The sequence below is a fragment of the Bombina bombina genome, chromosome 1 (genome assembly GCF_027579735.1).
Source record: "Bombina bombina isolate aBomBom1 chromosome 1, aBomBom1.pri, whole genome shotgun sequence".
NCBI lineage: Eukaryota > Metazoa > Chordata > Amphibia > Anura > Bombinatoridae > Bombina > Bombina bombina.
In genome coordinates, this window is record NC_069499.1 from 635,292,575 (window position 1) to 635,307,909 (window position 15,335).

Genomic DNA, 15,335 nt, shown 5'->3' on the forward strand with positions numbered 1-15,335 from the left:
TCCAACACTGTCAGAGGCCCATTGTAAGATGTCCACGAGATAGAAAAAGATCTCTAATAAACTACTGACTATGATTTGGTAATACCCACAAAGGTGGGTAAAGTGTGGGGCTTATCCGACTATCTCTTGGTAGGCAGCTGCTTACAATTATTGTGAAAAAGATATGACTTACAGTGACTAAGAATTACCTGTATATCAATCACAGAGAGCACAGAAATAAAGTATAATCATGTCCAGATTACTCACAGACAGGCGAACGCCTAATGCACGTTTCGTCTGGGCTTTCTTAGAGCCTCAATGATTTGACAGTAAAAGTTAAGTTTTATTTTGTTGGCTCCCTTTCTGCGGATCTACCTATGTATTTAAGTGTGTTCCAAATAGTGGTTTTCTTTTTTAGGGGATTAGAAAATATATGAAGTGACAAGGTTGTCACCAATTTGTTTGCCATAAAGAGCGTTGAGCCAGGCTGATAACACATCTGTTGTATGATGGGGTTCACGCCCTGTTTATATCCACACATAATTGAAATGAGTGGTCCAAAGGATTTTAACTCATTTAAAATATCAGTTACTTATTCAAAACATAATCAAAATTGTGCCATGTTTGCCATCTGTTTATTGCAATATCAGATGATTTTTTTATATAAAATGTAAGTTTGTTTAGGGTTTTGGAAAGTGTATTAATTTATTTAAAATAAAACTTCAGCCTTTTACATTTTGCAGCTTTCTTGTTCTTAATCTTCATTCACAGTGGTTACCTTATAAATGATAATTATAAACCACTATGAATGAACATTAAAGGGACACTAAACCCACATTTTTTCTTTCATGATTCAGATAGAGAATACAATTTTAAACAACTTTCCAATTTACTTCTATTATCTAATTTGCTTCATTGTTTAGATATCCTTTGTTGAAGAAAGACCAATGCACATGGGAGAGCCAATCACAGGAGGCATCTATGTGCAGCAATCAATCAGCAGCTACTGAGCCTATCTAGATATGCTTTTCAGCTAAGAATATCAAGAGAATGAAGCAAATTAGATAATAGAAGTAAATTAGAAAGTTGTTTAAAACTGCATGCTCTTTCTAAATCATGAAAGACAAAATTTAGGATTCATGTCCCTTTAAGAATAAGAAAGCTGCAAAATGTTTAGTTTTCAGAATGATTGGCTATAGGTTGTTTGTTACATTAAAGTTGATTTAAAAAAAAAAAAAAAAGCAAACAAAAAAAACATTTGAGTGGAGGTCACATGTTTCCTGTCTAGAATGGAGCTTCAGTCTGCTGCCAGACCCTTCTCTTCGCAGTGGAGAATTTAGTTTGATTGACAGTTATGCCGGTGGTGGAAGGACCAATTAGGAAAACTTCTGTCTCTTTCCAGGTGGGACTTCATACGTGTAATGTAGCAGGCGGTGCATTTGTTACTAGTCTGCTGCCCAGAACACCTGTTAGTACCTGGGAAGCAATGAGAAACCAGGGTTAACCTGCAGTGGACGCATAACAAATCCTGTATAAGGGATCAGCTAAATGACTCAGATAAATGATTAACAAAGGGAAGATTAGTTGCTGACATTAGTTATCAGTAGGGAGTGAGGTATTATTATATCTGACTTTCAAAAAACAGGAAACTTTAAACACCGGACTGCTGCCTCGGTAAAGGATTACTCTTGATTTATTTTTGTAGATCTGCAGATTTAATGCATCTATAGTGTAGTTCAGAATGATGTTTGAGAAATAGGAATTAAAGTAAGCTACGTGAACGAAATCTTACTATATGAAGGACCATTGGAACCTGGCAATTTATATAAATATAAAAAAAGTTTATATTTCTTTAGGATCAATCTATAGGCTATCCTCTTACTAGAGCTGCTAGGGGCATGCTTCACCATAATCCTTTCTATAAGAATCCCTTTTGCTCCATTATCTCAAGAAGCAGCTTCCACTACTGCATCACCAAAGCTTACTAAAACAACTTGTTGCAGAATAATTTTCATTAGTAACCACTACTACTTGTTTCACTATGAGGAGAAAGACACCTTCTTTCATCACCAACTAATCAAGAGTGGCATTACTACAACAAAATCTTTAAGGGCTTACAGAGAAGCATGATGCTATCAACATTTTACATGAACTACCAGAAATACACCCAATGCTAAATTCCAGAGACACCCTTTACAAAAATCCTTTCATTAACAGAGTCATCCTCTATTACATTTTAACTTTGGACTATTGTAGACCCCTTATTTATTATCACCAAGACTACTAGAAGCATTTGTACACCAAAAGTCTCAAGAACAAAAGGAATTGAGTCATAACCTAGGGTTTCTGAAAATAAGAGACTCTTGTCCCTCCTGCACTAAAGGAAATATTAGGAAACTAAAAACTTTGGTAGTCTGCAGTGATCCACAGTCTTTTCATGGCTCGCCAAGATCTTATGTGTAGTGTTCCTGATGATGAAATGTTTGCATCTTTACGCAAGCAATGTCTAGCAGAAGAAGGATGGATTTGTTCGTACAACAAAAGGGGTATGTGTGTGTGGATGAAACCCGAAGATAAATCTTCAGGCTATGGGACCGTACACACAGTTAAGGTCAGTACAGTCTAAAACAAGGCTTCCCAACGTCAGTACCCCTGGGCGCTTACAATTACAGAATTTGACCAGTACCTACTATATGGATTGTGCTCAAGTAGAGAAATCAATTAATTCTATTGGAGGTCTATAAGTACTGAAGTTTGGAACTAATTTCTGTATAAAATGGTTTGGATGAGACAATGTTAGAAATAACTTAGTGGTCAAAATAAAAATACAAATTTATTTTATTTCTTATATTACATGGTAAGGAAGCTATTTTTATTCTCATAGTTAAACTAATATAGTGTATATCACATATCAAAAAAGAAAAAACACTATTTGGCACACACTTAAACACATAGGTAAATCCGCAAAAAGGGAGCCAAACAATAAAACAACAACTTTTACTTGCAAATATTAAAATATAAAACATCCTACATGGGATGATTATATGTAAAAAAACACACAGATAAAAACAAGGTATCATTGTCGGATTATCTAGATTTAACACACTAAAAAATAAAGCCATAGGGGTATATTTATCAAAGTGCTAGCGGACATGATACGATGTAGCGGATCATGTCAGCTGCACATCGATAAATGCAGACAGCATACGCTGTAGGCATTTATCATTGCACAAGCAGTTCACCAGAACTGCTTGTGCAAAACCGCCCCCTGCAGATTTGCGGGAAATCAGCCGCTAGCAGGGGGTGTCAATCAACAACAATCATATTCGATCGGGTAGATTTCTGTCTGCCGCCTCAGAGCAGGCGGAAAAGTTATGGAGCAGCGGTCTTTAGACTGCTGCTTCATAACTTCTGTTTCCGGCGAGCCTGAAGGCTCGCTGGAAACAAGGGGCATCAAGATCCATTCGGAGCTTGATAATTCGGCCCCATAATCATTAATGCTCTTCAGTATCCAATGTTAAGCAAATTCCAACACTTTAAGAGGCCCATTGTAAAATGTCCACTGAGATAGAAAAAGATCCCTAATAAATTACTGACTATGTTTGTATGATACCCAGCAAAGGTGGGTGCAGGGTTGGACTTAGCAGACTATCTCTCGGTAGGCAGTTACTTACAATTATTGTAAAATGTCCACTGAGATAGAAAAAGATCCCTAATAAATTACTGACTATGTTTGTATGATACCCAGCAAAGGTGGGTGCAGGGTTGGACTTGCAGTGACTAAGGAATAGCAACAATCACTAAAATTACCAGTTTAATACTTACAGAGAGCACATTAATGGAGTGTAATATTATCCAGACTACTCACAGACAGGCGAACGCTTAACGCACATTTCGCCTGGACTTTCGCTTTTATTTTGAATAAACACATTTCTTAGTGTGTTAAATCCAGATACTCCGACAGGGCTACCTTATTTTTATCTGTGTGTTTTTTTACATATACTCGTCCCATGTAGAATGCTTTATATTTTAATATTTGCAAGTAAAAGTTGTTTTATTTTTTGTGGGGCTCCCTTGTTGCAGATTTACCTATGTGTGTAAGTGTGTGCCAAATAGTGTTTTTTTCTTTTTTTGATATAATATTATATACTCATCACTAGGGCACCCCCCTATCTCCATTAATGAAATATGAGTGTATGGTTTATGTATTGAACATTAATTTGATGAAAATAGTAGTTCTATACCTATCCTTTTTTCATATATTGTATATCGCATCTTAAATATTCTTGTTTGAAGAAATATAACAGTCCTGCTTTCAATACTGTTGGTGCTTAAAAGGAAATTAAACCCAACATTTTTTTTCATGATTCAGATAGCGCATGCGATCTTTAACACCTTTCCATTTTACTTGTATTGTTTAATTAGTTTCATTCTCCTGAAATCTTTTGTTCAAAGAACTGCAATGCACTACTGGGAGCTAGCTAAACGCATCGGTTAAACCAATGACAAAATGTGTGTGTGTAGCCACCAGTCTCCATCTAGATCACAATAATGCATTGCTGCTCCTGAGCCTACAAAGGTATGCTTAGCAACAAACGATACCAAAAGAACAAAGGAAATTATATAATAGAAGTAAATCGGAAAGTTGTTTAAAGTTGCATGCTCCATATATCTATATACAAATACCACTGTTGGCTCCTAAACGTATGTCCTAAATAATCTTACTGGCCCCCAAAATTTGAAACATTTGTGGACCCCAGTTTTAGGGTATTTGCAGTGGCAGCTGTATGCCATCCTGTGGTTGCTACAGGACCCTATTGTATCACCCCCAACCTTAAAATATACCAATAATCCTGAGCTTAGCCGTCACATCTCATGCCCACTGCTGCTCAGTATATGAGGAGTATATGACTATTGTTCCATTACTCCACCATTCTAAACAGATTACTTGTTCTAAGTTACAGGTAGAGGTAATCAGTGTAGTCTGACCTTTCCACATATCTTTACCTCATGTGAAGTTTTCTTTTTTTTTTTTTTTTTTTAATTAATATTATTATTTCAACTCAAAAACAATGGAGATTTTTTTAACACAATGACAGGACAAGCCCTCTTTTCATCCAGACTCAAGTTCGGATTGGCTCCCCCATGGCACATGTTGATCTATAAATACTGCTGTAGCCACATGTGCAGGTATAGGGATGAACTGGGACAATAAAAAATGGGACCAAGCAATTTTAAGAGAGAGCAACAACACTCCCCACTCCTCTTGTCATGTATTAACCATACACTTAAACCAACAAGTATTAATGTATTAGTTTGATTTACAAAATATATTAAGGTTTGTAATTTACTTCTGTAACTTTATTTTGCAAATGTGTTGCCACTATATAGTAAAGTAAAATGTAACAAAAACTGAAGCTACTGAAGTTGACATTTAAATAAAGAATAACCGTTTATTCACAGTCACTAAAAAGTAACATGCCTGTGGGCACTTGTCATCACAGATAAGCTGCACTGTCAAGAGAAAACAAAATGTATGCTTACCTGATAAATTTTTCTCTTGTGGTGTATCCAGTCCACGGATTCATCCATTACTTGTGGGATATTCTCCTTCCCAACAGGAAGCTGCAAGAGGACACCCACAGCAGAGCTGTCTATATAGCTCCTCCCCTAACTGCCACTCCCAGTCATTCGACCAAAGACAAGCAATAGAAAGGAGAAACTATAGGGTGCAGTGGTGACTGCAGTTTAAAAATAAAAAACACCTGCCTTAAAATGACAGGGCGGGCCGTGGACTGGATACACCACAAGAGAAATAAATTTATCAGGTAAGCATAAATTTTGTTTTCTCTTGTAAAAGGTGTATCCAGTCCACGGATTCATCCATTACTTGTGGGATACCAATACCAAAGCTATAGGACACGGATGAAGGGAGGGACAAGGCAGGCGCTTAAACGGAAGGCACCACTGCCTGTAAGACCTTTCTCCCAAAAATTGCCTCCGAAGAAGCAAAAGTATCAAATTTGTAGAATTTAGAAAAAGTATGAAGCGAAGACCAAGTCGCCGCCTTGCAAATCTGTTCAACAGAAGCCTCATTCTTAAAAGCCCATGTGGAAGCTACCGCTCTAGTGGAATGAGCTGTAATTCTTTCAGGAGGCTGCTGGCCAGCAGTCTCATAAGCTAAGCGGATTATACTTCTTAGCCAAAAAGAAAGAAGTTGCCGAAGCCTTTTGGCCTCTCCTCTGTCCAGAGTAGACCACAAACAAAGCAGATGTTTGACGAAAATCCTTCGTAGCTTGTAAATAAAATTTTAAAGCACGAACCACATCAAGATTGTGTAAAAGACGTTCCTTCTTTGAAGAAGGATTAGGACATAGTGAAGGAACAACAATTTCCTGATTGATATTTTTATTAGATACCACCTTAGGAAGAAAACCAGGTTTGGTACGTAACACTACCTTATCTGCATGGAAAATGAGATAAGGGGAATCGCATTGTAAAGCAGATAACTCCGAAACTCTTCGAGCCGAGGAGATAGCTACTAAAAACAGAACTTTCCAAGATAAAAGTTTAATATCTATGGAATGCAAAGGTTCAAACGGAACCCCTTGCAGAACCTTAAGAACTAAATTTAAACTCCATGGCGGAGCAACAGGTTTAAACACAGGCTTGATTCTAACTAAAGCCTGACAAAACGCATGAACATCTGGAGTATCAGCCAGACGCTTGTGCAAAAGAATAGACAGAGCAGAAATCTGTCCCTTTAAGGAACTAGCTGACAATCCCTTCTCCAATCCTTCTTGGAGAAAAGATAATATCCTAGGAATCCTGACCTTACTCCATGAGTAACCTTTGGATTCACACCAATGAAGATATCTACACCATATCTTATGATAGATTTTCCTGGTGACCAGCTTTCGAGCCTGAATTAAGGTATCAATGACCGACTCAGAGAAACCATGCTTTGATAAAATCAAGCGTTCAATCTCCAAGCAGTCAGACGCAGAGAAATTAGATTTGGGTGGTTGAAAGGACCCTGAAGTAGAAGGTCCTGCCTCAGCGGCAGAGTCCATGGTGGAAGGGATGACATGTCCACCAGATCTGCATACCAAGTCCTGCGTGGCCACGCAGGTGCTATCAAAATCACCGAAGTTCTCGCCTGCTTGATCTTGGCAATCAGACGAGGGAGCAGAGGAAACGGTGGAAACACATAAGCCAGGTTGAAGGACCAAGGCGCAGCTAGAGCATCTATCAGCGCTGCCTTGGGATCCCTGGACCTGGATCCGTAACAAGGAAGCGTGGCGTTCTGACCAGACGCCATGAGATCCAGTTCTGGTTTTCCCCAAAGTTGAATCAACTGTGCAAATACCTCCGGATGGAGTTCCCACTCCCCCGGATGAAAAGTCTTCCGACTTAGAAAATCCGCCTCCCAGTTCTCTACTCCTGGGATATGGATAGCTGATAGATGGCAAGAGTGAACCTCTGCCCATAGAATTATTTTTGAAACCTCCAACATTGCTAGGGAACTCCTTGTTCCCCCTTGATGGTTGATGTAGGCTACAGTCGTGATATTGTCTGACTGAAATCTGATGAACCTGACCGCAGCAAGCTGAGGCCAAGCCTGAAGAGCATTGAATATCGCTCTTAGTTCCAGAATGTTTATCGAAAGGAGTGCCTCCTCCTGAGTCCACGAGCCCTGAGCCTTCAGGGAGTTCCAGACTGCACCCCAGCCCAGAAGGCTGGCATCTGTCGTTACTATTGTCCAATCTGGCCTGCGGAAGGTCATACCCTTGGACAGATGGACCCGAGATAACCACCAGAGAAGAGAATCCCTGGTCTCTTGATCCAGATTTAGTAGAGGGGACAAATCTGTGTAATCCCCATTCCACTGACTGAGCATGCAAAGTTGCAGCGGTCTGAGATGTAGGCGGGCAAACGGCACTATGTCCATTGCCGCTACCATTAAGCCGATTACTTCCATACACTGAGCCACCGAAGGGCGAGAAGTAGAATAAAGAACACGGCAGGAATTTAGAAGTTTTGACAACCTGGCCTCTGTCAGGTAAATCTTCATTTCTACAGAATCTAGGAAGGAAACTCTTGTGAGAGGGGATTGAGAACTCTTTTCTTCGTTCACCTTCCACCCATGAGACCTCAGGAATGCCAGAACAATGTCCATATGGGACCTGGCGATTTGAAAATTTGACGCCTGCATAAAGGAACGAAAATTAGTCTGTTTGGTCCTTAATTTGTTGGACCTATCCTGAGGAAGAACGTGACCTTTTCCTCCAGTAATATCAGAAATTATCTCCTTCAGTCCAGGCCCGAATAGGGTCTGCCCCTTGAAGGGAATGTTGAGAAGCTTAGACTTTGAAGTAACGTCAGCTGACCAGGATTTAAGCCATAGCGCCCTACGCGCCTGAATAGCAAAACCTGAGTTTTTAGCCGTTAGCTTGGTTAAATGAACAACGGTGTCAGAAACAAATGAATTGGCTAGCTTAAGAGCTTTAAGCTTGTCAAGGATATCCAACAGGGTTTCTACCTGTAGAGCCTCTTCTAGAGACTCAAACCAGAAAGCCGCAGCAGCAGTGACTGGGGCAATGCATGCAAGAGGAAAATTTTCTTAAGGTAACCCTCTAATTTTTTGTCCATTGGATCTAGAAGAGCACAACTGTCCTCGACCGGGATAGTTGTACGCTTCGCTAGGGTAGAGACTGCTCCCTCCACCTTAGGGACCGTCTGCCACAAGTCCCGTGTAACGGCATCTATAGGAAACATCTTTTTAAAAACAGGAGGGGGAGAGAATGGTACACCTGGTCTATCCCATTCCTTAGTAATAATTTCTGAAAACCTCTTAGGGATTGGAAAAACATCAGTGTAAACAGGCACTGCATAGTATTTATCCAACTTACACAATTTCTCTGGGACTACAATGGTGTCACAGTCATCCAGAGTTGCTAAAACCTCCCTGAGCAACACGCGGAGGTGTTCAAGTTTAAATTTAAATGTAGACATATCAGAATCAGGTTGAAGTGTCTTCCCTGAATCAGAAAAATCACCCACAGATAGAAGCTCTCCTACTAAAGCATCAGAGAGCTCTGTATTTGTTCTAGCCCCAGAGCTGTCTTGCTTTCCTTGTAACCCTGGCAGTTTGGACAATACCTCTGTAAGGGTATGATTCATAACTGCCGCCATGTCTTGTAAAGTATACACAATGGGCGCGCTAGATGTACTTGGCGTCCCTTGAGCGGGAGTTATAGGTTCTGACACGTGGGGAGAGTTAGTCGGCATAACTTCCCCCTTGTCAATTTCTTCTGGTGATAAATCTTTTAAAGCCAGAATATGGTCTTTAAAATTTATAGTAAGATCAGTGCATTTGGTACACATTCTAAGAGGGGGTTCCACAATGGCTTCTAAACATAATGAACAAGGAGTTTCCTCTATGTCAGACATGTTTAACAGAATAGTAATGAGACCGGCAAGCTTGGAAAACACTTTAATAAATGTGAAAAAGCAGAATATAAAAAACGGTACTGTGCCTTTAAGGGAAAAAAACAATCACATAAACTGCAAAACAGTGAAAAAAAGCAGTAAACTCTACGAAATTTTTACAGTGTGTATAATAGACTAAAATAGCATTGCACCCACTTGACAAACTTTTGATTGAAGATAAACTACACTAAATCACCACATATCTCTTGATACTTCCTTTCTTGTCGAGAGCTGCAAGAGAATGACTGGGAGTGGCAGTTAGGGGAGGAGCTATATAGACAGCTCTGCTGTGGGTGTCCTCTTGCAGCTTCCTGTTGGGAAGGAGAATATCCCACAAGTAATGGATGAATCAGTGGAATGGATACACCTTACAAGAGAAATAACAGACATCCACATGTACACACAATATATATCCCAGACATTCTCAATCACATAAAAACAGGCACACACAGACCTCTATAAGCACCATCAATATGAGCTGCTACAATGGCAGGTTTTTCTGTGCAACTACACTCTGGTGGCCATCTTGGAAACCCTACCATCATAAAGGCAAATTTATACACTTTCGGTTTGTGAGCCCTCTCTTGCGGGGTGGGGGCACGTAGAAGCACCAAACATGATGTAGTTCCAACCCAGACCACACTGAAGCCCCTGTAGAAATGCCACTACTGACTGAAGAACTAGAAGGGGCCTTTAGAGTTGTGAGCCAGGTCTTAATTCAGACTTCTGAGACCCCTGTAGTAAGGCTTCTGCCCAAGGGCAGGACACAGGTAAACCCAATATTATCATTTACAGATAGAAATAATGTGATAACATGAAGGGGTGCAGTATGAGGATAGACAACAGGCAGGCACAAGGTGACAATACATATATGCAGACCCCTAAAACAGTGCTATTTCAATGTGCGTAGCTATAATCTATGCATACCTCTTACCTCCTCCTTACCCACCCAGGCGTGAGGCTGTCTGATGCTGTCACAAACTAATTTTGCACTGAATGCAAATCCATCAGAGAAGACCACTCTGTATAGAGTCATTTAGCAGCCCACAGAGCCAGCTTTTGTGAGGAGGATCAATTTAACATAATGCTGGATGGTTGAACCTGTCTCACAGACACAGCAAGGCAGTGAGAGGTAGCTTCAAAAAGGGCTGTGTCAGCCTAAAATGTTGCTTATTTGGACCCTGTATACACAATAAAGGTCGTTTTTATTGATCACATCTGGAGAATACTGTTCTTTGTGGATCTTGCTGGGCTTGGTAAGCCTTCTCCGTGCTTCTGTGAGTGGTGGGTGCTGTATTTCATTTTCCTGTTTCAAGTAGGGTAGGGTAGGGTATGGCTGCCACTACATCATGCACAAACGCTGTTCTCCCCAGGACCTATTTAATGGGCATACCACCCAGCTAATTTTACTGACCACCCATCTAAAATTTAAAACAATATTAAAGGGACACTGAACTCAATTTTTTTTCTTTCGTGATTCAGATAGAGCATGTAATTTTAAACAACTTTCTAATTTACTCCTATTATCAAATTCTTTTCATTCTTTTGGTATCTTTATTTGAAATGCAAGAATGTAAGTTTAGATGCCGACCCATTTTTGGTGAACACACTGTGTTGTTCTTGCTGATTGGTGGGTAAATTCACCCACCATTAAAGAAGAGCTTTCCATGGTTCTGAACCAAAAAAATAGCTTAGATGCCTATTTTTTCAAATAAAGAAAGCAAGAGAATGAAAAAAATGTGATAATAGGAGTAAATTAGAAAGTTGTTTAAAATTGAATGCTCTATCTGAATCACAATAGAAAAGATTTGGGTTCAGTGTCCCTTTAAGCTAAAAAAAAAGCATTTTTTCAATGTTTGTTGCACAATATATCAATAAATAATTTTTTAGTAAATATTGCGTGCTTTGGATAGCTTAAAGGGATATGCTAGCCAAAATAAAACTTTCATGATTCAGATAGAACATGCAATTTTAAGCAACTTTCTAGTTTACTCCTAATATAACATTTTCTTCTCTTAGTATCTTTATTTGAATGTAAGCTTAGGAGCCGGCCCATTTTTGGTTCAGCACCTGGGTAGTGCTTGCTGATTGGTGGCTACATTTAGACACCATTCAGAAAGTGCTACCCAGGTGCTGAACCAAAAATGGGCTGGCTCCTATGCTTACATTCCTGCTTTTTCAAATAAAGATACAAAGAGAACAAAGAAAAAATAAGAGTATATTAGAAAGTTGCTTAAAATTGCTGCTCTATATGAATCATGAAATGACTTAACTATTCCTTTAAATAACATTTATAAATCAGAGAAAATGTTATCGTATTCACTGCTCTACCACTTCATAATCCACCCTACTGGAAGCATTTTCTGTGGAGAACACTGAACAATAATGGTGTCGACTGGAATAGGGCTAAGGCAACAAGCCCCAGCCTGTATCTCGAGTCTAGAGTCGCTCCTTCACTCATACTCACATATTCACACACATAAACACATCACTATTTGGCCAAATGCTGTAACTAACTCTTCCATTTTGCTTTTAACACAAGCAATTCAGAAATCCAGCACTTCAATCCTAAATAGGGTGCATACTGCAGTAGGATTACTGCAAAAATCCTCAAAGTAATATAGAGCAAAAGTAGCAGACGCACCACAAAGTCCTTATGCAGAGGTTCTCTTTATTGTCACAAACTGGGAGCCAGGAAAGCAGAACAACGTTTCGGGCTACAAACCCTTATTCATGTTCATAACTTGTACATCACACATAATCACCTTAAATACCTACAACCAGGTAAAACCACACCTTTTTAATTTAACCATTTACAAGGCAAAAAGAAGGCCTGTCATAGTGACTTCTAGTGGTTTATACCTGAAAATACATGTTTTTCACCACATTTATTTAAAAACATTTCTTTTAAAAAAAATACAAAGTTAAAATGCATTTAACAGATGTCATAGCAAGATATTATACACAGAATTCAAAGAGCCAGAGAAACAAGGATTATCACATAACTCTTAGTATTATTACACCTCTTAAAGGAACACACTCAAATCCAATTCTCTATTCATTCCATTGGGAGCCAATGTGTTTAACTTATTCATCCAGAAAGCCTCACGTTTTTGTAACAATAATTCTCTATTGCCACCACGCCTAGGGCTTTGTACAAAATCTATAATTTGAAAGCGCAGTTGTGCAATTGTGTGGTTGCAGCTCAAAAAATGATAAGCTACAGGTGCATTTAAATTATTGGTCCTTATGTTGGATTTATGCTGTATAATTCTATCTCTGACCCGCTGGGTCGTTTCACCTATATAAATTAACCCACACGGACACTTAATTAGGTATATTACAAAGTTTGCATTACAATTAAAGTAGCCCCTAATCCTGAATTTCTGACCCGTTTGGGGATGTATAAAAAGGTCACCTTTTATCATATTGTTGCAATTTGAACAATTCAGGCAAGCGAAGCAACCATTATTTTCTGATGTAATAAAACCTTGTTTAGATTTCTTATTTGACCCAACATCAGCTTTAATTAATTTATCCCTAAGACTGGGTAATCTAGTGTAGGCTGGCATAGGAGGCTGTTGGAATGCTGCAACCTCTGGATTACATTCTTTCAAAACATTCCAATGCTTACGAACAATTTTTTGTATTGCTGCACTGTTAGCACTGTATTCTGAAACAAAAACCAATCTATTAGGGTCCTTTTTCTTTTTGACATCTGTCATATTGACCCTATTCTTTGGTGTCTGTAAAACTTTTCTCAAAATTGTCTGTATCATATCATAAGGATACCCACGCTCAATAAATCTTACACCCATTTCATCTAACCTTTGCAGGGCCAATTTTTCATCTTTAACAATACGTTTAACCCTAAGCATTTGACTATATGGTAGTGACTGGATTAAAGAAGGGGCATGGGCACTAGAAAAGTGTAGAAGGCTATTTCTGTCTGTTTTTTTCCTATATAAATCTGTCTTTAGACATGAACCATCCTTATAGACTTTAGTGTCCAAAAAATTAATTGATTCTTCACTCCAAGATAGGGTAAACTTAATACATCTAGAAGCCATATTGAGATCTGTAACAAACTGCTGAAGGGAGCCAACGTCACCCCACCAAATGCCAAATATGTCATCTATGTAGCGCCACCAGGTGGCGCCACACAGATGAAATAGATTGTTCTCATAGACAAACTTTTCCTCGAATAAACTCATAAAAATGTTGGCATAGGTAGGGGCGACGTTGGACCCCATAGCAGTACCCTGCTTCTGTACAAAATAAGAATCTTCAAACAGGAAGTAATTACAGTAGAACACAATCTCCATTAGTTCAATAATAAACGGCTGCTGCATAACTGTAAATTTATTACTTCTAGCCATCATTAACCTAATAGAATCTAACCCACTAGTGTGGGGTATAGCAGTGTACAGACTCACAATATCAAGACTATACAAAATACATTTATCCATATTACCTGGTAAGTTCTCAATTTTAGATAGAAAATCATCTGTATCTTTGATATATGACATTGCTTGTGACACAAAAGGTCTCAAAAGCTTATCCAGGTAAATGGATATATTTGTGCAGATAGAATCAGTGCCAGCTACAATGGGGCGTCCTGGTGGGGCCCCAAGGTTTTTATGAACCTTGGGCAGTGTGTATAATACTGGAACAATAAACTCATTTTTAATCAGAAATTTCCTTGTTTCGCTGTCAATCAAACCATTCAAGTAAGCTCGCTCAACACATTTTTTTATATCACACTGGATCTTGGAAGAGGGATCATATGTTAAAGGCATATACACATCAGTTTTAGCCAGCTGACCTTTTATTTCATTCACATAATAATCTCTCTCCATGATCACAGTGGCTCCGCCTTTATCGGCCTGTTTACAAATTAACCCCTTGTTATCAATCAGTGTTTTTAGAGCCACATTATCTTTTTTAGACATGTTAGGTATAAATTTTTCCTTTAGTTGTTTTTTCTTTAAAACATCTAAATCACGTTTTATTAATTTCATATATACATCAATACTCGGGTCATATGCTGTTGGAACAAAACCACTTTTATTTCTCAATCCAAGATTCTTAATAGTTAGCATGTCATCAATTCCCTTCACTTGCTTACTAAACATTTCTCTTCTATCTGTGTTGGAAAAAAAGGATTTTAGCTTTAAACTTCTGTTAAATTTGTACAGGTCCTGTTCTAATTTAAACCAGTTACATCTCTCTTGTTTACAGAAGGATAGTCCCTTTTCCAATACCTTACTTTGATCTTCAGTAAGCACAGTGTCAGAAATGTTGATAACTAAAGTCTCTTCCCCTGACGGGTCTTCCTCTGAGTGACTCGGGCTGGCTTGCTGTTGGCCGGGATTGCGGCTATGTTTCCTGCCGCCACGTCTCCTCCGGCGTCTGATTCCCCCGACGAGGACTCGGTGGTCATATCGGAGCTGTTCACCTCCGTTCCCGTCGGCGTGCGTTACCAGAAGTAGTATTTCTCATACTTCCGGTTGGGTCCCAGGTCCACCGGTAAACTGCTCCGATCAGATAATCATGCTCGTCATGACTAAATTTTAACACAACACATAAAGAGTGCCAGACTTTCTATGTGTTGTGTTAATAATTTTGTTTGGCAATTTTCCCTATGGGCTTTGCACCCAGGCTTGGTTGGGGTTAACTGCCTGAGTTTTTGAAAGCTGTGCTGCTGCCTGAGAGTGCTGGTGAGCACCCAGGGTTGTCATGGGATGTGTACCCAGTCTGGTTTATAATAAAAAAAATATATAGAATAAAACAAAACATTTTTAAACTTAAGGAATAGTCTAGTCAAAATTAAACTTTTATAATTCAGATAGAGCAAGCAACTT

At 39.0% G+C, this 15,335-nt stretch overlaps 1 protein-coding gene across 2 annotated transcripts in view; it reads left to right on the forward strand.

The window, feature by feature from the left end:
* Positions 1-1,260: 1,260 nt before the first annotated feature.
* The window catches only part of LOC128639132 (START domain-containing protein 10), a 47,416-nt gene continuing 33,341 nt past the window's right edge, over positions 1,261-15,335 (forward strand). The window contains exon 1 of one of the 2 annotated variants that reach the window (XM_053691316.1): positions 1,261-1,381. In XM_053691316.1, the coding sequence (XP_053547291.1) occupies positions 1,334-1,381 (48 nt within the window). In that variant the 5' untranslated portion in view covers positions 1,261-1,333. Of the gene's footprint in view, positions 2,591-15,335 lie in introns of both variants that reach the window. The other variant, XM_053691307.1, reaches the window with a different exon arrangement.